Genomic DNA, 25608 nt, shown 5'->3' on the forward strand with positions numbered 1-25608 from the left:
TACGCAATACCGGTAATAACGCCTGTAAAAAAAAGTTGTACTGTGGATTCATTATTATTCGTTGGATACCAATTTTCGTTGATTTCGTGGGTATATGTAAACCATGAAATTAAATGTTTAAAGTATGACAAATTTTATAAAGACTTTGTCAAAACCACGAATTTAAATGTCCACGAACACGCAAGTTTTCCTTGATCCACGAAAACGAAAATTGGAACCCACGAAAATAAATGAATCTACAGAATTCATTTGACAGAATAAACTCTGTTATGCAAACTTCCTTCTATTCAAATAAAATATTTTCTCGAGAAAAATAATAAATTCAAACCTCGTTGGGTCGAAATCGATGGGATTGGACAAAGTGATGTATCCGAAGTTCAACTGATCCGAGGTCGAGTGTGACGTCATCAACATGTTCAATTACATTATTTGTTGCAGTCTTTTACTTATTATTTATGCTTTGATAATTTTCACGAAAACATCTTAAACACAAATATAAGTGTTGCAGTACCATTGAAACGTTTAATCCCGCTGCAAATTTGTGCCCCTGCCCTAAGTCAGGAATGTGATGTACAGTGGTTGTCGTCTTTTTATGTAGTTCAAATGTGTTTCTCGTTTCTTGTTTTTATATAGATTAGACCGTTGGTTTTCACGTTTGAAAGGTTTTACACTAGTAGTTTTGGGAGCCCTTTATAGCTTGCTGTTCGGTGTGAGCCAAGACTCCGTGTTGAAGGCCGTACCTTGACCTATAATGTTTTTTTTAAACTGTTACTTGGATGGAGAGTTGTCTCATTGGCACTCTGATCTCATACCACATCTTCCTATATCTAGTAATACCGAAAGTATAAACTATAAAACAACAGCTAATAGTTTTTAATTCTTTATAGAGCACAATCTGGCTGAACCATAAAACCACTGAATGTCGTCAAGTCGTGGCCAATCAAACCGTGATTATAGTTTGCATTTTTTACGTAAACATGATCCTCAGCATTTAGATGAACTGTGACGCTAGCAGTAGCAGTTTCCCAATTATTAGTAGCATGTCCGTAAACTCTTTGGAGATATACGCCATTTTTTACAATGGAAACATCAGTCGCTCCATTTCCGTTAACTCCAATAGTGACGTCGAACACATACACTCCGGCATAAGGTGCAGTGAACATTCCAGTGATACCACTGAAGCTGTTGCCTTCGTTTGTCATAACATGGTCATAATGGAGAATCTCGTGGAGTGTAAGATTTGTACGATGATCACTTAAAGTAGCAGTAAATGCAACTCCTCGTTGCTTTACACAATCTGAAAAGTACAAAATGTATTACAGAAAAGGAAAAAAAACTTAATTTTAAGCGAGCGTAGCGAGCGGTTGCAAGAGAGCTGGTACACTGTTTATCGTATGAGACAACGCTAATCTCCTCAATGATTTTCAGAGCATCCAGACGCTTTATTTTATTTGAACTAGATGCTTTTATTTTATGTGTTTCTGATAAAATAAAATGTCTTTCCGAATTTCAGTCCATGTCTTTTAATGCAAGATTTCTTCAGTTTTGTGACTGAGAAGTATCTTATTGTAATACTTGTGATATCTTAATGTAATTCATGTGATATCCCTTGATAATATAAATATAAATTTATGTGTAGTGATCCAATTATCATATTCCCAAGACACTATACCCGACATATTTAAGATTTATCCCATAATTCCATAATATATTTATTATTTCAGTATCTTATTTTCTTATCTTCCTATGGGTGCTTACATATATTATTTTTCCCATTATACATCTTTAATTAATTTATTTTGAATGTAACACATTTTATAATTGACTCATTTTTGTTGTCTATCAGCTTTGTGACCGTGACGTCATAAACGGTTTTTTTTATGATTTACTGCTGAAAATGCAATTGTGAATTATGAATTATAAGGAATGACTGTAATTCTTCTTTTTTTTTTCGTCTTTTCGAAATATCACCAAAAAAGTTGTGCACACTTTTCAACAACACGCTACGTCGCGGGAAATTCAATGTGCACCAAATGGTTGCTGTATTGTTTGATAGACATATATTACATATATATTACAGTAATTCCTTTCCAAATTAATGTCTTTGTGGTACAATGTACACTTAACAAATCAAGTGCCGTCTCAAAAAAAAAAGGGAATGTATTTAAAAAATAGTATATTGTTTATTGTTTAACGCCACTTTCGGCACTCTTGACAGTTGTGTGGGGGTATTTTTTATTGGTAGAGGTGCCGATGTGCCGATGAGAGAAATCACCGACCTTTGGAAGGAAAACCGACAATCCTTGACAATTAGAGTATGTATGTCTTAAAATATAAATTCAACGAAACACAGTAAAATTTCTACTCAGGCAGAACACACTTTATCCTACCTTCTAACTTGATTAATCTCTCCGTAAGTTTCTGCACCTGGAGTGCCAAATCCTCCTCAATAAGTAGACGCCTTTGTTGGCTTTTAACGCTCGCAAAGACGCATAATATCAAAACAATTAATTCATTCGACATATTATGATAGATATAGACTAATGTCAAAATAAAGATAAGACTTACAATAATAAATCATACTTAACTGCCTAATCTGGAGAAATACACGGTTCGTGTCGTACAAATTTTACACAAGTTACATAATTATACCAATAATGAATACATGATATTGTATTGAACGCAGTCACATTCTGTTTGGCATTAACCATTGGAGGGACCTGTAAACCCTTTCAACGCACTTGATTTTATTTCTGATTTTGATTGGGTTCGTTTTGTTATATCAATTTTTATACGCCCGTTTACGGGATGTATTATGGTATACCGTTCTCTGTCCGTTTGTCTGTCTGTCGTATTGTCCGTCAATCGTAAACATGTCATATAAGAACTCAACAACTCTTTAACCAATTGCATGGAAATTTGGTGAATGCTGATATCTATTGACTGGAGCTCTTTTTCGATTTTCATCAATGTTGGATTTCACGTTTCAGAGTTATCGGAGTGTTATCATTAAAAAAAGGGTGATTTTCAAGTTTTCGATCAACAATTAAAAACTGCTCGAGCAGTTTTCATGAAGCCTTTGTGAATTGTTTATATTTATTGATTTGAGATTCCTTTTGATTTTTTATAAATTTTACATTTTTAATAATTGGTTTTATTCATTAAAAAATTTCGTTGCACAGTTTTTATCAAATTTGGTTTATACCTACATTTTTAATATATGGAGTTTTATTCATTAAAACAAGGGGATTTTCCTGTTTGTCGGCACTAACTCAAAATTTCGTTGCACCGTTTTCATAAAATTCGGTTGACACCTAAAAAAATATTGGTGACACTTATTTAAATAGCCTCTCTTTAGTTTTTTTTATAAAAAATTCTTTGTATTCTTTGAAAGAACGACAGGCATATCATGCACTCGCGGCGCAGCACTTTATTTACTCGTATAATTATGTAAGTCTTATTTGTTAAGAGATTGTGTTGCTTGTTTCAAATTTCCGTTGTTTAAAATCAAATTAAAGTATGACATGTTGCGTCCAAGTGATTTATTGATATATACACAACACTAAAATAGATGATTTATTAGTGATAAACGCCACTTTCAGCACTATAAAAGCTATTTTGTGGCAGGCAGTTCTTGTTGGAAACCGCAGTGCCAGGAGAGAAACAGTCGGCCTTTGGTTGGAAAACTTACACTCCTTGACAATTTATAGTAGAGTATAATATGTTTATAAATTCATAAGTTCTGCCACGTGCATGGTTAGAACTTGCAACCTCAATGTTTACTTATTAGTGATACATTTATTGGAATACTTAGACCGCTAGGCCACCAAGGACTCTTAATTGCTATATATTGTGAAGATTTTTACCATTTTTAAAATTATATGCCAGTTTTAGCTGGCACTTATGGTAGAAGCATCGTTTTGGAATAAAGAACGATAACTCTCTCTACACGACCCATCTGAAAAGTTTCGTCACTCTCGTTAAATCTCGTACGATTATTTTTCTTAATGGCTCCTGAATTTAACGTTATAACGCGAAACTGAAGAAAAAAAAACAGATCGGATTAATTTCGATGTTAAATACGACATAAATTTTTATTTGTTTGTAAAAACAAGAATTCAGAAATTTTGGTAACTTGTGTAATTTATTTTAATTTATTGTACCACGGAAATAACCGAGGTTTGGTCAACAGCATCTGATGCCATGTTTCGTCTGCTTCATCTTTTCATTTACAGTGAGGTCAAAACAAACTTCTTAAATAATCACAGGTACTTCATTTAAAAGTCACACAATCATAATTAACGATAACAAGCAATACATTTCGGAATTATTTTTTTTCATAATGAGCATGCGGGGTAAACTCTGTTGCACTGGTTGACCATGACTCCTTATGTTCATCTGCATCATAATTCCCCATATCAAGGAACAGTGATAATGACGTTGGTTATACTGCTGAATGTGATCACAGTTATTCGTCATGCTCATGTATCCCACAGACTAATGCAAAACTTAACAAAAGTTTAAAACAAACAAAACAAATATTCAAATAATTCACAATCTTCTTATCATGTACTTCCTTAGACAAACTCTCAACAAATCTTTTCACTGATTATGTCACATATCAGATATGGACCAGAAGATATCTACCTTATACAGTCCCAGGGGATGGAAACTGTTTTATTTTCTCTCTCTAAGTTTAATCATGAGGAGACTTAAGTCTGAGTCGTACATTTATGATAAATACAGACTGTATATATTGTATGCTCCCATATTGACCAAAATTGGATTTTATGGGAAGAAGAAGTTAATATGAATATATATTAAAGTTGAGCATACACGCAGGGGCGGATTTAGGCGGGGCGTAGCGGGCGTGCGCCCCCCCTAAAATTTGCAAAGCATGGGTTGTCCTCAGCTCAACAAAGTATCTGAACAGACGACGAATATTAATGTCGTCGCATTGCATCTGTTTTAACATTCAAAGAAGTATATAAAACAGTAAGTTTAACAGAATCAACGTGATAACTAATAAACTGACCTACGGTTTATTTATAAGTTCTATAAACCCGCGGTTGGGTAGGTTATTTCATTATGGCACGGCCAAGAAAACAGTCCTGTTTAAATTCTCTCTTAATGAAAGATAGGAATACTGGTTCAAGCGAAAGGTTCGTTTATTAATTTGTATCATTGTTTAATATCTCTGTATGATATCAATATAATAATATGTTTCTCACTTTCAACCTGTAAAGTTTGCCGAAGCATACATACATGGTAAAGGCCCCAACCCGTACTACCGTATTACATAGGATCCCACGAAAATAAACATATCTTCGCAAGGACCTCATTCTGATTTTACTGGTTTGCGGTAGAAATGTATATAAAAAGTTTGACACGACCTCCGGGAATAGAAGAAAAGAAAAATTAAGAAAAGACAATTAAAATTGATGGCAAAAGAAGAAATTCTTGTTTTCACAATCTTATATTGGTCGGTGAGCTATTATTGAGTCAATGAATAGAAGCTCACAGATTTCTTGTTAATCATGGTGATTGCAGATTGCCAGGGGTGAATTTGTGTGGGTTTAGCTTGAAACTTAAATTTCTCGCCAATTTTACCACAAAATATTTATTTCTCGCCACGCTTGGCAAGATATCTACATTACACCCTCTCTAGAAGAATATTTCAATAATTTCGATAATAATACCTCCAAAAGATTTTCGCCTCGCTCCGCTCGTCGGAAATTTTAGTTTGCGCCCCCCTAACCGAAAATCCTGGATCCGCCCCTGTACACGTGTTTCTATTATGCAAACAATCGTCTCATTGGTACTCACACCACATCTTTCTATACATGTATCTAATCACACGTGTGTGTCCACATAGTGGTCATCTATTGGTGTTTATATTAGATAAAACAAGTTTTAAACCTATGATATTTCAGATTGGTCAATATTATGTCTTCATCATACGAATATTAGGCACAATCCTCTGCCTGAGGGGTTTAGTATCATACCATCATAACCTATATGAGAAAATAACCCGTGTCATGACAACAACTGATTTCTAAATAAATGTGTTTAGTTTCGATGCAAAGACCCTATAAGTGAATCAATATTAACACCAAAATATGCAATCTTTAATGACCTGACAACAGTATCGTAACTATATCCCTTCTTAAGTTTATTTAAAGGTTTTGTTATCTTCTGAGGTAAATACTGACATTTTTGTGCTTTATAAAGAATATTTCCATAAAATATTGGATGTGAAATACCTGAACGTATAAGAAGTCTGCATGTTGAGTTATATTTACGAATGATGTCCTTATACCGATGATAAAATTTAGTAAATGTTTTGACTAGTTTGTAATATCGAAAACCCTGGTGTAATAATTTTTCAGTAATACATAAATTCTCTCGTAGGCTGTCGTGTACTTCGCAGCGGTGATCCTGTATCTGATGACATCGGGACTCGAATTTTCTTTTTTATTATTATTATTACAGTAAGCTGCACATGCTGGCGAGCTATTCCTATGAACAAGTGTTTATTTTTATTTTATAAATACTTTATATACGTTTGAGGTCACGAATTAGATCATAATAACCAATGAGGTTACCACGACTTTGATATGTATATACAGAGCATTTTACTCGGAAATATGTGATCTACATCCTTTAAAATTCGAGCTGCAACAGTCACCTGAATATTTCATGCGTCAGTTTTAACCTGATCAAAGCATTTTCCAACTACTGAGTACTTTATCACTATATCAGGTCCACATTTTAACCTATTTTAAAAGCAATACGCTATTATGATTATATAACATCACAGTACCACAATTGCACTCAATATCTAAATTGCACCTATTCAACAAAAAGCTGAGGTAATCTTACAAGTTTTCTTTCAACATGTGAAGTTATCTAATTATCATCGTTTTAAGATGAGCAAATTAAATTGTTACTCGCATCCTTTTCTTCAAAAAACAATAGTTGAAGCATGGAATAATGTCCAATTGTTCGAAATAAATGAAGAAATAAAACAAAACATCTGTTTATATTCTAGTTTTAAGGATTTGAAATAAAACATGTAATGATAAATAAAATTGAGAAAGGAAATGGGGAATGTGTCAAAGCGACAACAACCCGACCATAGCGCAGACAACAGCCGAAGGCCACCAATGGGTCTTCAATGTAGCGAGAAACTCCCGCACCTGTAGGCGTCCTTCAGCTGGCTCCTTAAAAAATATGTATACTAGTACAGATAATGGACGTCTTAATTGCTAAACTCCGAATTATACACAAGAAAATAAAATTAAAATTCATACAAGACTAACAAAGGCCAGAGACTTGGGACAGGTGCAAAATTGTAGCGGGGTTAAACATGTTTATGAGATCTCAACCAATACCTATAGCCAATGTAGAAAAATAGCATAACAATACGCACCTTAAAATTCAGTTCAAGAGAAGTCCGAGTCCGATGTCAGAAGATGTAACAAAAGAAAATAAATAAAATGACAATAATACATAAATAACAACAGACTACTAGCAGTTAACTGATATGTATGGAATTTGGGTACTGACCTCATTACAGAATCAATTACAATTCAAACCCATTTTTCTATATCTCTACATTGTCTTAAAATCAAATTGGTGTAACTATATTGTAAACAAGGATAGTCTACAAAATAAGCACAGAATAAACTTTTATTTGTTTAGGGGCCAGTTGAAGGACGCCTCCGGGTGCGAGAATTTCTCGTTGCATTGAAGACCTGTAAGTGACCTTCTGCTGTTGTCTGCTCTATGGTCGGGTTGTTGTCTCTTTGGCACATTCCCCATTTCCATTCTCAATTTTATTTTGTTTGGTTCGTAAAAAAGTTGGCGAAAAAACTGACAATATAGGTGCAATTTGGGTACTCTCATGCTAGCAACTAATAACTACACATTTATTTTCATGACTAAAAAAAAAAAAAAAAAGTACAAACCTAAAGGCAATAACATGCTTCACCACACACAGCCTGATACGACTACAGATGTATATTAAGCATATAAAAAACTCCGATTTTGTTTTGAAATATAGTATATTTATTTATAATTAATTTTGGACCCTTCAAACTTCAATATGGACTAATTTAAACAGGTATCAGGTGAACACAAACATTTCTATTCAGCAGCAGTCTCTAACTACATATCTCCTTAATTTTATATGATAGTCTTGCAAAAATATTGAAAATGTGTACATTTCATTTTTCTTTCTAGCTTTTCTCATGTGAAAGCGGTACCTTTTTGGTCACTATTTATGTGTTGTGTCTAAAAAAAAGAGTGTAACACTTTATAGTGACTGAACAGGTTAAACAAATACTTCCCAAGAAACAGAAAAAGAAGACAACTTGGAACAGCACCAGCTATGCCAGTATATGTATGAATAAAAACTCAGATCAGATTAGCATGAACAATATGTTCGTTATATGTCCTTGTGAATATAAAGTGAGGAAAGTTATCAATAATTCTGCAGATAATGTAATTTTATCAAGTGCTTGTACATTTTCTGTTAAAATTTTCACACAATCAGTAAAACATTCAAAAAGGCTAAACTAAATCTTTATTACTGAAAGTTTCAAACAATGACAAGTGTTTTATTTACCAAATAACTCATGTGTTTCTTTGAGAAAAAAAAACATGTGCAATTTTGGGAATTAAAGGGAAAGAAGATCCTTTTGCGGCGGACTGCCGCATGTCAGTTATTGGGAATATACTTAACAAATTATAGTTTCTTTATCATGATACTGACGCCGACATTAAGGAGTACACATCGTAGGAAAAATGCACAAATTACAGATAAAATAAATAAACCACCCTATTTTGGTGCCAAATCAGTATTTGTTGCATCTATCATACATACTAGATGAACAGTAATCAAAACGCCCGAACAAAATTTCATGTCACAAGAAACTTTTTTCTGCGTCACCAAACGGATGCAAACAGGAGTGAAAACGTAATTGCTAGAAATTCTTACAATAAAGTGAAACGAAAAACCTAGTACAATTTTAAGAGGAAAAAAGGTCTGGAACTTTGTAGTATTGAAAAAACGAATCCAAAGAAATTTTGGTCAACCTTAAAGCCAAAAAACAAATCAAAGTGTGTAGTGAACAACGAAGCAATGTTTAGTTATATTGAAAACCAATATCTTATTATTCTTAGTCAATTTGCACATACAAAAGGCAGATATTATGAATAACTATATATTGAAACATACTTCTTTATCAATTGGATCAATGCATATTTTAGTTTTGCAACTAAAAAAAATGATCAGCCTTTTAAAGGAAGCATGGTGTATGTGCTAAGGCCACGTCAAGAGCATGTATGTTGACATGCTATAAAAACTTTAATATATTGGGATATCTATTCATTCAGTTGAAAATTTTGAATTCTTCGTAGATATTTGAAATACAATAAATTTTCTACCTCAGGCGTATATATTACCTAAGCCGTATTTTAAAATAAGATTATGTGTTTTTAAATTTTCGTCGAAGTTTAACTTGGTTCGAGCGTCACCGATGAGTCTTATGTAGACGAAACGCGTGTCTAATGTAAACAATCGATATCTTTCAAATTGATTTGTTATTCATTATGGTTGTTGTTAGTGTCCTTTAGGCTTTTAATCATACTTATCAAAGGTACCGAGCTTAAAATATGATATCTTCAGGCTTCTTATTCTAAATACGGGTTAACAATTTAAAAGGAGGAATGTCAGAGGGTCAACGATGACCTGACACTTCGTTGTATTCTAGACATGGAACAACTGTGTGCTGTTTACGAGTTCTATAACCAGTGGGAATTATGGTTGGCGATGCACCATGTTTATTGTGCATGTATAGTTTTTTATTAATAAATATATGTACTTTTACCAGCAGTTCATGCTCTTACAGGTTCTAACAGCTCATCATCTATCTTTGTTCCAAAGAAAACTCTCTTTTAACGCTTTCGAAATTATCAATAGATGATGGGTCTATCACAAATTAAACAAAATTCATATTGACACGTGCTGCAAGAAAACTGTAAAGTGTCCGAAACCAAAAATAAGTATGTATAAGTTTAATTAAGACGATTTGAGCAAGCTACATATCAGACTTCCAACCAAAAAGATTGCCATCGTTTCACGCTTACCACCAAGTGCATCATCATTCAAACTGCATGTTCTGAAAGCTAACAAGGACATGGCGTCATAACAAACAAATACGGCAGTAGGTTTACCCAAGTATGAGTACGGATGAGAAAAATGGTATAAATACATGTACGTCATATTCAGGATTTGATAAATTTGTCATTGTGAAGGAAAAATATAAGCATAAGGGAACTTGTGCATGTACTGAAATCATTGTAAGCCTCTGTTACACTGAATTATGTCAATAAAAGCGAAGTGTCAGGAATTGTTCCAGTAAAGGAAAAGCTTCACAAGCTCAGTTTTAGAATATGAATTTCGACGGTCTTATATTGTTAAAAATTACAAAATTGAAAATTGAATTATTTATAATAAATTAGATTTTAAATTATTTCGTTTCTTGTTAAGAAATAGATTATTCACAGAAACTTCTCCAGAATGACAAAAAAAACTGTTTATAGGTTTAGCCGAACAAATGAACTAAATCCCGCAAATTCATATTTGTTGATAAATATCTATATATATTTAAATTTTGAATACTTGTAAGGAATTCATGCTTGCATTTTTAACTGCAAACCTTTTGACTGCACAAATGTGAGTGAAAATAAATGCAGTGGTAATAAAAAAAAATACGACCAGAAGTGTTTGTAAAGTATTTAATCCAAAATGTTAAAATAAAGGTCACCGTGAGACCTAACTTTAGTTTGTAAATCACCGCATTTTAGTTTTGCACCTGGGGTCAGTTTTACAACAAATCTTACGACTAAAGCTGGTCGTAAGTCATGAATAGTTCAGTTTACTCACGAATAATTACATTAGATGTATGTTTCATTATGATACTTTATTCTGATTGGCTAAATGCACATCACGTGTTATTCCGTAAGCAATTGCATTGCTCAATAAAACTTTTCATTCATGATAACACGTGGTCTCACAATAAGATGCACAGGTGAATTAAATAACACAATAATAAAATTCGTGTTTTCATGATCATTGTTAAAAAAATGTAATTATAAGTATTGAATACTTTTTTTTGTAACTTCATAGGGGATGTAAAAGCGTTGACCGTGCGCACATTTTTAGTATGAAGCGCTTCCGCGCTTCATACAAAATGTACTTCGGTCAACGCTTTTACACCCCAATGAAGTTACAAAAAGAAGCATTCAATTCTTAATTAATCTTGTCTTATGTTTTTCTGTGAAACCGACTTCTGTATCTGAAGTTTGGTAACCCTTAGTTTTGCAGCTATATTTGTCGCGGGCAGGATTCTATTATGGTTGGATCCATATCACAGTGACCGGATTTTAGTTGATGACCATCCCCTATTATAGATGTAGAATCATATTCAAAACAGTGTAGCTGTGGCCATTGATTGACAACCTTAAATTATCCCATTGACGGGGGCAGATTAGGTGAACGTATGTCTGTAACGACAACTGCTCACTACTTACTTATTATAAAATTTAAACTGTGGGGTCACCAAAGGTTCTCAACGCCTTTAATATTAAAAAAGTTCGAAAAAATAATCAGGAATAACTTTATGTTTTGATTTATATTATTGATATAAATCAAAACATCGTGTTATTCCTGATTAGTTTTTCTAATTTCTTTATTTAGGTGTTGAGAACCTTTTGTGACCCCACAGTTTAAGTGCCTTTAACAAGTGCATAGTGAGCAGCGGTTGTTACAGACAAACGTTCACATAATCTGCCCCAGTCAATGGGATAATTTAAGGTTGTCAATCAATGGCCACAGCTACACTGTTTTGAATATGATTCTATATGCATACTTAGTTTGGAAATTCAAGGTTCAACGGTTCAAAAGATATGGACCGGACACAAACCAGACAAGCACGAATCAAACAATGTTTGAAAACTTGACGGCTCAAATGTCAATATCAATGTCAAAATGAACTGATTTAATTTATGAAGAACCACGTGCCATCCCATAATACATCTCTGAACTAAGTGTGTTTAACATCAGCTCTATAGTTTAAAGCAATGCATTTTATATTTGAAATCATTGGTTTTGGATGAACTGTATATCTGTTAACATGTATAAGTTACCTGATTTAATTCGACACTGGCCGCAAACAAGTGGGGATTGACGGACGGACAGACTTAAAATGAGATTCATATATCCTCTTTGTAGGCTGTTAACAAACAGGAGACTATTGTCACTGTTGATGGGACAAAGACGTCTTCTTTTTACTCTCTTTATTGCGTTGATTTCTCTCCCTTTTACCCGTCCAACTTACAAATATTTCATCATATTTTTTTTATTTTTACCTATAGCAGAGTGAAAACGTCAAAATGACCATAATAGTATTGTTCTTGGCCCAATAATCGCAAACTATTAAAAATATACTACAAGCTTCTAGTAAGTCTCTTTCGATTAAATTAGGTAATTATGTAAAAGTTGCATGGAATATTTGGTCAAATATAGTCTCAAAACTGTATATGTCATGTCATTGTATTATACTATTGTTCTCTGTTGTCTATTCATGTTTTATATTATGTAATATATGTTGTTAATTTTGCCATAGCATGTCTATGCTTCTGCAATAAAGATTTATTCATTCATTCAATGTAAATATGGTAAATTTTTGAAGAAAAACCCAACATTTTGTAAAAAAAAAAAACACCCCAAAAAATGATGTACCATAATCTCAAAATCAATTCTAATCTTCCCTTTGCTATTGAACCTTCTAGTGTAATTTCATAGAGATCCATTCACTTATACTCAAGTTATAATTGTCTAGAAACCAAATGTGTCTTCTTGAAAAGAACTACATGTACGACATTAATCAGCATTACTCGAAAGCAAATTTTTGACATGCTTGTATTTCCCATTTCCATTCTTAATTTTATTATGCTGTTATATAAAAACTTGAAACGTAAGCTAACAAAAAAAAATTGCAAGAAATGACATAAAACTGACTTTGAATTAGTACATGAGATTGATGTAGAACCCACAAACTGAAGATGATCAGGAATACCGATGGTTTGTTGTTAGAGTCAAGATTTTTTTCACCGAAGCCCTTCAGCGCTATCAATTAAAATTATTTAGTCAAAATTTAACACTAGTATTAAGGTTCTTCATAACAAATTGGCAAATATGGTCGTATTTTCACCGTAAAACTATTGCTCCAATGATTTTATAAGTTAACTTTCACGTAATAAAAATATTTACCCAATCCATGCTACCTCAGATTAAGATTTTCTGTTCTTTTTTTAAATTATTATAACTAATATTATACGTTTATAGAAGCATTCAAAATATCAACTTTATGTACTTGTCTCGATTTTGCTGATGTACTATGAACTTACTTACTATTATAATTATTATATATATATGTAGTGTTTTGCCAATAAACACATTACAAAAAAGAAATACGAATGGTTTTTTGTAAGAGTCAAGATTTTTTTCACCGAAGCCTTTCAGCGCTATCAATTAATAGTATTCATCATAACAAATTGGCAAATACGGCCGTATTTTCACAGTAAAATCTTGGGAATTGGATAATTTTTTTAACAAAAAGAAAAAGACCATAGAACCCCTCCTGTATTTTCCATCTGAACTTATTATTTTATTTAAGACAAAAACTATATGTTAATGTAGCCTAGAACATTCGTCCTGAACATATTGCCACTGGACGTTAAGCAACCAACAACTTATCAATATATAGGACATTGTCTTGGTATAAAGCTGGCATTTAAGGTAGCACCTTCCTCATTTTAGTATAATAATAACGTGCGAAGCATTATTTTGTATAATTGGTAAACAAATACTTTTTCGCTTTGCCTTGTTGACCGCCCATGAACATTGTAAGGGAGCAACCATTTAACATCAAGGGGAATTATATCAATTTTTACTTTTTCTTTTCAAAATTTACAATATAAGGTAACCGTATAGGGAAAATCTAGATTCAGAATTATTTTTTAGGTCATCCGCTTGACCACAATATATGTTTCGTCAAATTGGGGATAAGAATATTTTGTTTAGGAAAAAACCATACCCCCTTATTTTTATAGTTAAATAGTTGTCCCTTTGGTGTATGTCCGCTGTCTGTTAATTGTACCACAAGTGTTGATTTACAGAACTATGTATTTGTCTTGATATATATACAATACAAATCGATGCTTTTGGGGGTTTCCAGGTAATGCACATTTTAACTAATAGTGATTTATTAAACAAGATGGAACATTGCAAAATCTCTTTTAAAATATCAAATTTCTATATAACTAAACAGGTTTGATTTAGGACAGGATCAATATTGATATCAAATTTTGAAGGACCGATAGATAAACAAAATCACCCTTGTAATACATGTACATAGAGATAACCTAATATTATTATATTGATCAAATTGCACACTGTGACGAAATACGAAAAAATGGGGTAAGGTATATTAGATTTAATTTTACCTAAAAAATAAAGTTCAATTAATTTTGTTTTTAATTTACCTAAAGAATAATAATTTACATCTTAATTCAATCAGCAATTAAATTTTAATTGGAAAAAACTTACTGCGTGTATGAAATATTGTGTTTTTATTTGCTCTAACTTTTATGTATACGTACAAAGAGACTTCTGCAACAGTCAGTGGAACGAACAAACATGCGCACCTGTGTATCATAATCTATATGTCACTGGCGGATCCAGGGAGGGGGTATGGGGGTTGGAACCCTCCTTTTTTGGCCGATGAATGCATTTAAATGGGGACATATAGCTGGAACCCCCCCCCCCCAATCCCCTCAACCTTATCCTGAGTTGGGAACCCCCCTTTTTAAAATGGCTGGATCCGCCCCTGTATGTGCTTCAAGTAAAATGTTTTTTGGGCCTGGATGATGGTATAAAGTATGTTGCATATCGGGTAATGTCTAGTGTGTATAATATTTTGCTTTTTATTGCGAAAATACCCTACGCCAGTTTCAGGGAGATTAAATCCGAAATCAAGTTTCCTAGTATCAACACGTGTTTTTCTTAATCTCTGTGATGAGTTGGTTCCCGTGCGAAAATAATGATAAAAAAAAGGCTACGCATGCATGACCTTGGGTATCACCATATATAACTGCATATCGAAGCGAGGTTGATAAATGCAAAATGCACACACGTTCCATCAAAGACGAAATGCCGTTAAAGTAAAGTGTGGTTGTGTATTGGACAAACAACGAGAACATAAAACAGTTCAGTTTTCCTTGGCGATATTTACATTTTCTATATATATGGGCAGAGCCGTAGCTAGGCAAACCCTGCTGGAGGGTTAGGGGTCTCCGATTTAAGGCCCCAGGTAATGCAAGCTTGCAATAGTAATTTATTTTAAGGTGCAACTTCTGCACTTTTAATTCAACGTAAGACATCAGACTTTGATTACCATTGTCAGTAAACCGGTATTTGGTTCTGCAACTATTGGAACGACACATTGATCACCATTATCCTTCTTTCTCGTTTTTCGAAATAACAATTCCTCCTCTTATATTCTTTATCCATATCTTCCTCCTTCTATAACTCATTATCATTATCATTATCATTATCATTACCTAATTTCAGGATCAACGACTTTGAACTAGCTAGAAAATTGGCGGGGATAAAAGACTTAACAGACGATTCACGAATTCATCAACTAAATCGGTCTGGTTGTTTGATTTTCTTTATTGCTGTCGCAATAGCCGTTAGTACAAAACTATATGTTGGTAACCCGATTCAGTGCTGGTGCCCTGCTCAATTTACTAAATACCAGAGAGCCTATATCGACAGTTATTGTTGGGTCCGGAATACTTACGTCATCGATTTTAATTCTACTATTCCGAATGACAAATATTTGAGACATGAAACTGAAATCCCATATTACCAATGGACTCCTATAATATTACTTTTCCAGGCCGTTTTGTTTTATGTGCCGAGATTGTTCTGGAAAGGTTTTAGTGGGTACTCGTCTTTGAATATTAAAAAAATTATAAAGAATTCAAACGAAATATCATACAAGTATGGAAAAGAACGTAAGGAATCGTTAAAAGGTACTGTTGAATATTTTGAAAAATACTTAAAAATTAGGAATCGCGTGACAACGAGGCATAGAAATATGGAACAAACGAATGAAACTATTGCTGCTATGGGAATCCATAAGGGAAATTATATTGTACTTATATTTCTCCTTACTTCTTTCTTATATGCAGCAACCGCTTTATGTCAAATATTTATAGTAGACAGTCTTCTTGGAATAAGATTTAAAACACTAGGGCCAGATATTCTCAAACGCGCTACCATGGGAGATACTTTGTTGGACCCCAACATATTTCCAATTGTTACGTTTTGTGATTTTGAATTACGACAAATGACGAATGTTCAAACATGGACTGTACAATGTTCATTGCCGATTAACCTATTCAGTGAGAAAATATTTATAGCGAATTGGTTCCTTTTGGTTATTATGACGATTATAAACGCCATCTATTTCCTGTATAATTTGGTATCAACTTTTTTGCCATATCGAGCAGAGGTCTATGTACAAAAGTTTCTTACAGTAGATGGCGTTCGTACTGGAATGTACCAGAAAATTCCAGAACATTTGACAGAATCACAAAAGGACTTTGTTCATAGCTTTTTGCGTCGGGATGGAGTTTTCTTAATATGGATGCTTAGTAATAAAGTCAATCAGGTTGTCGCTGGAGAAATTGTGAATGAACTGTGGATAAACTATACCAAATAATGTCAATTTTGTAAAGTAGTGTCTCCTCTTTGACAGTTTTGAAAATTTAAACTCAATATTAAATAAAAGACACTGCTATCTTAAATGTTTGGTACACTGTCAGGTTGGCTGTCACTTTGCACAACATAGAACCCTATAGGGAAAAAAAACAGAGGACTATTTTTTGTCAGAAAACCATCCACACTGATCTGTGTTCACACTTTTATTAAGACAAAGTGATTATTTACGCTTAAGGTGGTACCAAACACCTTGATCAAAATTCGTTTGGTTCGTTCAATTTTTTGTAAAAAATTGACAAAATATTTACTTTGACGGTTTGATAAAAATGTAAAAATCTTTAAAAAAAAAAAAAAAAAAGAACCACATAATATGGGAAAATTTCATTGGACATTTTGAAGTTTGACAAGGACAAACACTTATTTTAAACATTGAGAAGTTTAGAATATGTCCTTAACAATAGAACATGATTAAAACGTTTAGTGTTATGTACCGCCTTCAGATAATAATGGCAGTAATTGTAAACAAAATATGCTTATATCAACGTTTAAAATGTGATGTTAAAAGATTTAAAAATTGGGTTTTATTTGCACTGACCTAAAGTGATAATTCTTTCACTCTAAAATTAAAACACACAAGATTTTGTGGTGCGATTTAATAGCACAACTCTTTATCTTATTCCGGTATTTTACTATAATTTTTTTTTAATTTCATTATACTTTATGGAAATTTGAACATTTTAAGTTATAAAGAAAGTACCAGTACCGTTTCATGATCTTGTTTAATATTATATCGTATGTTAAATATGAAAAAATAGTCTGATTGTTAGGAAACTAAATTCTAAAATATTCTGTATTGTATTGTTCCTTTCAGATAAATTACATTCTTATCGAACCCAACACATTTATAAAGTATAATGTTCATTCATCTTACAAGGCAAACTCAATATAGTTATATATTTTTTGACGGATTATAATTCTTATGAAAAAGGAAGCAGCCTTTTAATTCAACTTTAAGTGATGAAGGGGGTTATGTTTTTCTTTTCTTGAATCAGAGTTGTTTTCGCCGTTATCAATCAAATATCTTAGAGGTACAACATGTACAATGTATAGCGTAACTGCATTCAGAAAATTTGTTTATGTTATCGGCTTGACCAGAATATTTTTTTCCTATCTAGTCGGGGATCATAATTCTTTTATACCACCTCCCCGCCCCACTTTCTTTTAATTTAATGTTCGTTCCCTAATAAATCTCTTAAACCAATATCACGAATATTGACAACACAAATTACGGCAGTTGATATGTATAAAGCCTCTGCGTTAATTTAACAATATAAAACAGAACAAACAAAAATCATGTTAATGCCAACAAACGAAACTGAACAGATCAGAACAGAATTGAAAACCGAAAATTGCCAAAAATAAAATAGATGAAAGGATGTTATAAAAAAGGAGATGGTATCTGCAAATATTGCAATTAGCAGAAAAAGTTTTGGCGGGGAACATTATGTCTATATATGTTCCTGATTTTGGTAATTAATACATCATCCAATGAATTTCAGACTTCGCATCTTTTATGGTATGTATCAATACGAAACAAAAATAGAGGATCCCGAATGGTTATTGAAATAAAAAGTAGAAAAACGCGTTGTCATAGCGTGAACACATAGTATGTATCAAAATGAATAATTGACATACGGATTCAATTCGCCGTTTCAGAATCTAATGCATCCTGGGTAATATTTTCAAAAGTGTACACCACAACGTCCTGATTGGTTAAAAATGTCATAAACAATGGAAATTTAACCAATGACGTGGCGTTATTTTCATTTTGGGGTACGAACAATGAAATTACCAAGAGTCCTTTAGATTCTGTAACGGCTAATTGGTACAGTTCATAAACATGTGAAATAAACGTTTACCATTAACACAACGTTTTACTGTAAAGATAGTATGAAAATAGAAAGATGTGGTATGATTGTCCATCAGACAACTTGTCAACACAGACCAAATGAAACTAAATGTGACCGTATGGGCTTCAACCAAGAAAAAAAACCGCCAAAATTGTCTCAAAAACAATTCAATACAACTAATGGTCTGATCAAAATATAAAAAAAATGATATTCATCTACATACGATATTTCAGCTGTGTTATATTAATGTATCTAGTGCTAGAGTTACAATATAATTTCTCATACATGTAAATGAGTACTGATACATCGTCATCTTTGTGTGAAAGAGAAAGGGTACAGCTACTCATTCTGGTAGAGAACCCAAGCTTGTCTCACATGCACCTAATTGAGAATACAAGCTTGTCTCATATGTACCTAATTGAGAACCCAAGCTTGTCTCATATGTACCTAATTGAGAACCAAAGCTTGTCTAATATGCACCTAATTGAGAACACAAGTTTGTCTCATATGCACCTAATTGAGAACCCAAGCTTGTATCACATGCACCTACTTGAGAACCCAAGCTTGTCTCATATGCACCTAATTGAAAACCCAAGCTTGTATCATATGCACCTAATTGAGAACCCAAGCTTGTCTCAGATGCACCTAATTGAGAACCCAAGTTTGTCTCGTATGCATGTGGTTGAGTAAGGGTATAGCTTCGCTAACACAGATGACTGATCCAGTCTCCTCCACATTTGGTAGAGAAAGGTTAGTGCTTCTCCAATATCTCAATAAGTATTTAGTGGAATTCATCAAAATAATCTAAATGTTATGCTATAATAATGAACCTAGTTCTATGCTATAATAATGAACCTAGGCTATGCTATAATAATGAACCTAGTTCTATGCTTTAATAATGTACTTGGTGGGTTGCTTTATCAGTGGTCTTAGTGTTATGCTTTAAGAAAGGACCTAATGCTAAGGTATAATAATGTACTCAATTGAATTAAGTTGGAATGGACCTTGTATTATGGTATAACAGTTAACCTAGTGTTATGCTATAATTATGGACCTAGTTCTTGCTATAATAATGTACTTAGTGCTATGCTATAAGAATTTTTATAGTTCTCATCTTTAATAATGTATTTAAGGGGAATGGTATGATAATATATTTAGTGCTGTGCTATAGTAAAAGGATCTTCAGTTTGCTGTTCTAAATAACTAGGACTTAGTGGAATGGTAAATGAGTACGATGTTCTAATCATTTACCTAGTGCTATCTTATAAGAAAGGATCTAGTTTTCTCTATAAAAATGTACCTAGTGCATTTCTATAAGTATGTACTATTAATGGACTCTATAATGGTGTGCTAAACACTATATATGCTATCAGAATTGACCTAAAGCTATGTTATATTACTGTATATATTGCTATTCTATATTAAGAAGGGACCTTGTTCTCTGCTATAATCATCGGTTGTGCTATACCAGAAGAAAGTAATTATTGGAATTTTTAAGAAAGCACTTAGCACTAGTTATCATAGTGTAAGTAGTAATAAGCTATACTAAGTGACCTAGACATTGCTATGCTAATGTACAAGTTGGTATATATTTGATATGTAATTGAAATAAGCTGAAACATCTGATATGTTTTGTACATGTTTCTCATTCAAATGATTGAGTTAGAACAAAATTTCTCATATATGTAAATGAGTACGGATATATTGTCATCTTTCTGTGAAAGAGTAAGGGTACAGCTACTCATTTTGGTAGAGAACCAAACTTTGTCTCATATGCATGTGATTGAGTAATGGTACAACTTCGCTTACACAGATGACTTATCCAGTCTCCTCCATATTTGGTAGACAAAGGGTAGTGCTTCTCCAACATCTTAATGAGTACTTAGTGCAATATATAAGAATAATCTAAATGCTATGCTATTATAATGAATCTAGTTCTATGATATAATACTGTACTTGGTGAGTTGCTTTATCAGTTGTCTTAGTGTTATGCTATAAGAAAGGACCTAATGCTAAGGTATAATAATGTACTCAATTGAATTGTATTGGAATGGAGCTAGTATTGTGTTATAACAGGTCACCTAGTGTTATGCTATAATAATGGACCTAGTTCTTGTTGTAATAATGTACTTAGTGCTATGCTATAAGAACTTATATAGTTCTCAGCTTTATTATGTTCTTAGGGGAATGCTATGATAATACATTTAGTCCTATGTTATAAGAAAAGGATCTTCAGTTTGCTATTATAATGTACTAGTACTTAGTGGAATGGTATATGAATAGACCTAGTATGATGTTATAATGATTCATCTATTTTTATCTTATAAGAAAGGACCTAGTTTTCGCTATACAAATGTATCTATGTACTGTTAACATGATTAATGGACTGTATATTGATGTGCTTAATACTATGCTATCAGAATTGACCTAAAGCTATGTTAAATAAATGTATATAGTGATATTCTATAAGAATGGACCTTGTTCTCTGCTATAATCATCGCTTGTGCTATGCTAGAAGAATGTAATTGTTGGAATTTTTTAAGAAAGCACTTAGCACTAGTTATAATAGTGTACCTAGTGTTATGCTATAAGAATTGATCTACATATTGCTATGATAATGTACAAGTTGGTATATATTTGATATGTAATTGAAACAGGCTGATATATCTGATATGTTTTGTACATGTATCTCATTCAAATAATTGAGTTACAATACAATTTCTCATACATGTAAAGGAGTACGGATACATTGTCATTTTTGTGTGAAAGAGTAAGGGTACAGCTTCTCATTCTGGTAGAGAACCCAAGCTTGTCTCATATGCACCCAATTGAGAACCCAAGCTTGTTTAATATGCATGTGATTGAGTAAGGGTACAGCTTCGCTAGCACAGATGACTGATCCAGTGCCCTCCACATTTGGTATAGAAAGTGTAGTGCTTCTCAAACATCTTAATGAGTACTAAGAGGAATTTATAAGAATAATCTAAATGCTATGCTATAACAATGAACCTAGTTCTATGTTATAATAATCTACTTGTTGGGATGTTTAATCAGTTGACTTAGTGCTATGCTATAAGAAAGGACCTAATGCTATGGTATAATAATTTAATTAGCGGAATTGAATTGGAATGGACCTATTATTGTGTTATAACAAGTAACATAGTGTTATGCTATAATAATGGACCTAGTTCTTGCTGTAATAATGTACTTAGTGCTATGCTATAAGAATTGGTATAGTTCTCAGCTTTAAAAATGTACTTCGGGGAATGCTATGATAATATATATAGTGCTATGCTATACGAAAGGACATTCAGATTGCTATGATAATGTACTAGTACTTAGTGGAATAGTATATGAATAGACCTAGTACGATGTTATAATAATTTACTTAGTGCTATCTTATAAGAAAGGACCTAGCTCTCGCTATAAAAATGTACCTAGTGCTGTTCTTTAAGTATATACTATTAATAGACTCTATAGTGATGTGCTTAATACTATGGTATCAGAATTGACCTAAAGCTATGTTGTATTAATGTATCTAGTGATATTTTATAAGAATGGACCTTGTTCTCTGCTTTAATCATCGGTTGTGTTATGCTAGAAGAATGTAATTATTGGAATCTATAAGAAAGACCTTAGCACTAGTTATTATAGTGTACCTAGTTTTATGCTATAAGAATTGACCTACATATTGCTACGATAATGTACAAGTTGGTATTTGTTTGATATGTAATTGAAACAGGATGATATATCTGATATGTTTTGTACATGTATCTCATTCAAATGATTGAGTTACAATACAATTTCTCATACATGTAAAGGAGTACGGACACATTGTCATCTTTGTGTGAAAGAGTAAGGGTACAGCTTCTCATTCTGGTAGAGAACCCAAGCTTGTCTCATATGCACCTAATTGAGAACCCAAGCTTGTCTCATATGCATGTGATTGAGGAGGGTACAGCTTCGCTAACACAGATGACTGATCCAGTGCCCTCCACATTTGGTATAGAAAGTGTAGTGCTTCTCAAACATCTTACTGAGTACTAAGAGGAATTTATAAGAATAATCTAAATGCTATGCTATAATAATCTACTTGTTGGGTTGTTTAATCAGGTGACTTAGTGCTATGCTATAAGAAAGGACCTAATGCTATGGTATAATAATTTAATTAGCGAAATTGAATTGGAATGGACCTATTATTGTGTTATAACAAGTAACCTAGTGTTATGCTATAATAATGGACCTAATTCTTGCTGTTATAATGTACTTAATGATAGTTCTCAGCTTTAAAAATGTACTTCGGGGAATGATATGATAATATATATAGTGCTATGCTATACGAAAGGACATTCAGTTTGCTATGATAATGTACTAGTACTTAGTGGAATAGTATATGAATAGACCTAGTACGATGTTATAATAACTTACTTAGTGCTATCTTATAAGAAAGGACCTAGCTCTCGCTATAAAAATGTACCTAGTGCTGTTCTTTAAGTATGTACTATTAATGGACTCTATAGTGATGTGCTTAATACTATGGTATCAGAATTGACCTAAAGCTATGTTATATTAATGTATCTAGTGATATTTTATAAGAATGGACCTTGTTCTCTGCTATAATCATCGGTTGTGTTATGCTAGAAGAATGTAATTATTGGAATCTATAAGAAAGACCTTAACACTAGTTATAATAGTGTACCTAGTGTTATGCTATAAGAATTGATCTACATATTGCTACGATAATGTACAAGTTGGTATTTGTTTGATATGTAATTGAAACAGGCTGATATATCTGATATGTTTTGTACATGTATCTCATTCAAATGATTGAGTTACAATACAATTTCTCATACATGTAAAGGAGTACGGACACATTGTCATCTTTGTGTGAAAGAGTAAGGGTACAGCTTCTCATTCTGGTAGAGAACCCAAGCTTGTCTCATATGCACCTAATTGAGAACCCAAGCTTGTCTCATATGCATGTGATTCAGGAGGGTACAGCTTCGCTAACACAGATGACTGATCCAGTGCCCTCCACATTTGGTATAGAAAGTGTAGTGCTTCTCAAACATCTTACTGAGTACTAAGAGGAATTTATAAGAATAATCTAAATGCTATGCTATAATAATCTACTTGTTGGGTTGTTTAATCAGGTGACTTAGTGCTATGCTATAAGAAAGGACCTAATGCTATGGTATAATAATTTAATTAGCGAAATTGAATTGGAATGGACCTATTATTGTGTTATAACAAGTAACCTAGTGTTATGCTATAATAATGGACCTAATTCTTGCTGTTATAATGTACTTAATGATAGTTCTCAGCTTTAAAAATGTACTTCGGGGAATGATATGATAATATATATAGTGCTATGCTATACGAAAGGACATTCAGTTTGCTATGATAATGTTCTAGTACTTAGTAGAATAGTATATGAATAGACCTAGTACGATGTTATAATAACTTACTTAGTGCTATCTTATAAGAAAGGACCTAGCTCTCGCTATAAAAATGTACCTAGTGCTGTTCTTTAAGTATGTACTATTAATGGACTCTATAGTGATGTGCTTAATACTATGGTATCAGAATTGACCTCAAGCTATGTTATATTAATGTATCTAGTGATATTTTATAAGAATGGACCTTGTTCTCTGCTATAATCATCGGTTGTGCTATGCTAGAAGAATGTAATTATTGGAATCTATAAGAAAGACCTTAGCACTAGTTATAATAGTGTACCTAGTGTTATGCTATAAGAATTGACCTACATATTGCTACGATAATGTACAAGTTGGTATTTGTTTGATATGTACTTGAAACAGGCTGATATATCTGATATGTGTTGTTCATGTATCTCATTCAAATGATTGAGTTACAATACAATTTCTCATACATGTAAAGGAGTACGGATACATTGTCGTCTTTCTGTGAAAGAGTAAGGGTACAGCTTCTCATTCTGGTAGAGAACCTAAGCTTGTCTCATATGCACCTAATTGAGAACCCAAGCTTGTCTCATATGCATGTGATTGAGGAGGGTACAGCTTCGCTAACACAGATGACTGATCCAGTGCCCTCTACATTTGGTATTGAAAGTGTAGTGCTTCTCAAACATCTTACAGAGTATTAAGAGGAATTTATAAGAATAATCTAAATGCCATGCTATAACAATGAACCTAGTTCCATGCTATAATAATCTACTTGTTGGGTTGTTTAATCAGTTGACTTAGTGCTATGCTATAAGAAAGGACCTAATGCTATGGTATAATAATTTAATTAGCGGAATTGAATTGGAATGGACCTATTATTGTGTTATAACAAGTAACCTAGTGTGATGCTATAATAATGGACCTAGTTCTTGCTGTAATAATGTACTTAGTGCTATGCTATAAGAATTGGTATAGTTCTCAGCTTTAAAAATGTACTTATGGGAATGCTATGATAATATATATAGTGCTATGCTATACGAAAGGACATTCAGTTTTCTATGATAATGTACTAGTACTTAGTTGAATAGTATATGAATAGACCTAGTACGATGTTATAATAATTTACTTAGTGCTATCTTATAAGAAAGGACCTAGCTCTCGCTATAAAAATGTACCTAGTGCTGTTCTTTAAGTATGTACTATTAATGGACTCTATAGTGATGTGCTTAATACTATGGTCTCAGAATTGACCTAAAGCTATGTTGTATTAATGTATCTAGTGATATTTTATAAGAATGGACCTTGTTCTCTGCTATAATCATCGGTTGTGCTATGCTAGAAGAATGTAATTATTGGAACCTATAAGAAAAACCTTAGCACTAGTTATAATAGTGTACCTAGTGTTATGCTATAA

General features: G+C 32.9%; 1 protein-coding gene and 1 long non-coding RNA gene across 2 annotated transcripts; one reads left to right on the forward strand and one right to left on the reverse strand.

Moving 5' to 3' along the window:
* Positions 1-867: 867 nt before the first annotated feature.
* LOC139502957 (uncharacterized) lies at positions 868-2558 on the reverse strand. The gene is made up of 2 exons (XR_011658987.1): positions 2391-2558; positions 868-1297 (listed from the first exon to the last, which is right to left on the reverse strand). It is a non-coding gene; the product is annotated as an uncharacterized lncRNA (long non-coding RNA).
* An 11973-nt stretch (positions 2559-14531) lies between these two features.
* Positions 14532-17058, forward strand: LOC139503124 (innexin unc-7-like). The gene is made up of 2 exons (XM_071292851.1): positions 14532-14548; positions 15701-17058. Exons 1-2 carry the CDS (start codon positions 14544-14546, stop codon positions 16857-16859), a joined length of 1164 nt encoding a protein of 387 aa, XP_071148952.1. The 5' UTR covers positions 14532-14543; the 3' UTR covers positions 16860-17058.
* The last annotated feature ends 8550 nt before the right edge of the window (positions 17059-25608 follow it).

This window comes from Mytilus edulis, chromosome 14 (genome assembly GCF_963676685.1).
Source record: "Mytilus edulis chromosome 14, xbMytEdul2.2, whole genome shotgun sequence".
NCBI classification, from domain to species: domain Eukaryota; kingdom Metazoa; phylum Mollusca; class Bivalvia; order Mytilida; family Mytilidae; genus Mytilus; species Mytilus edulis.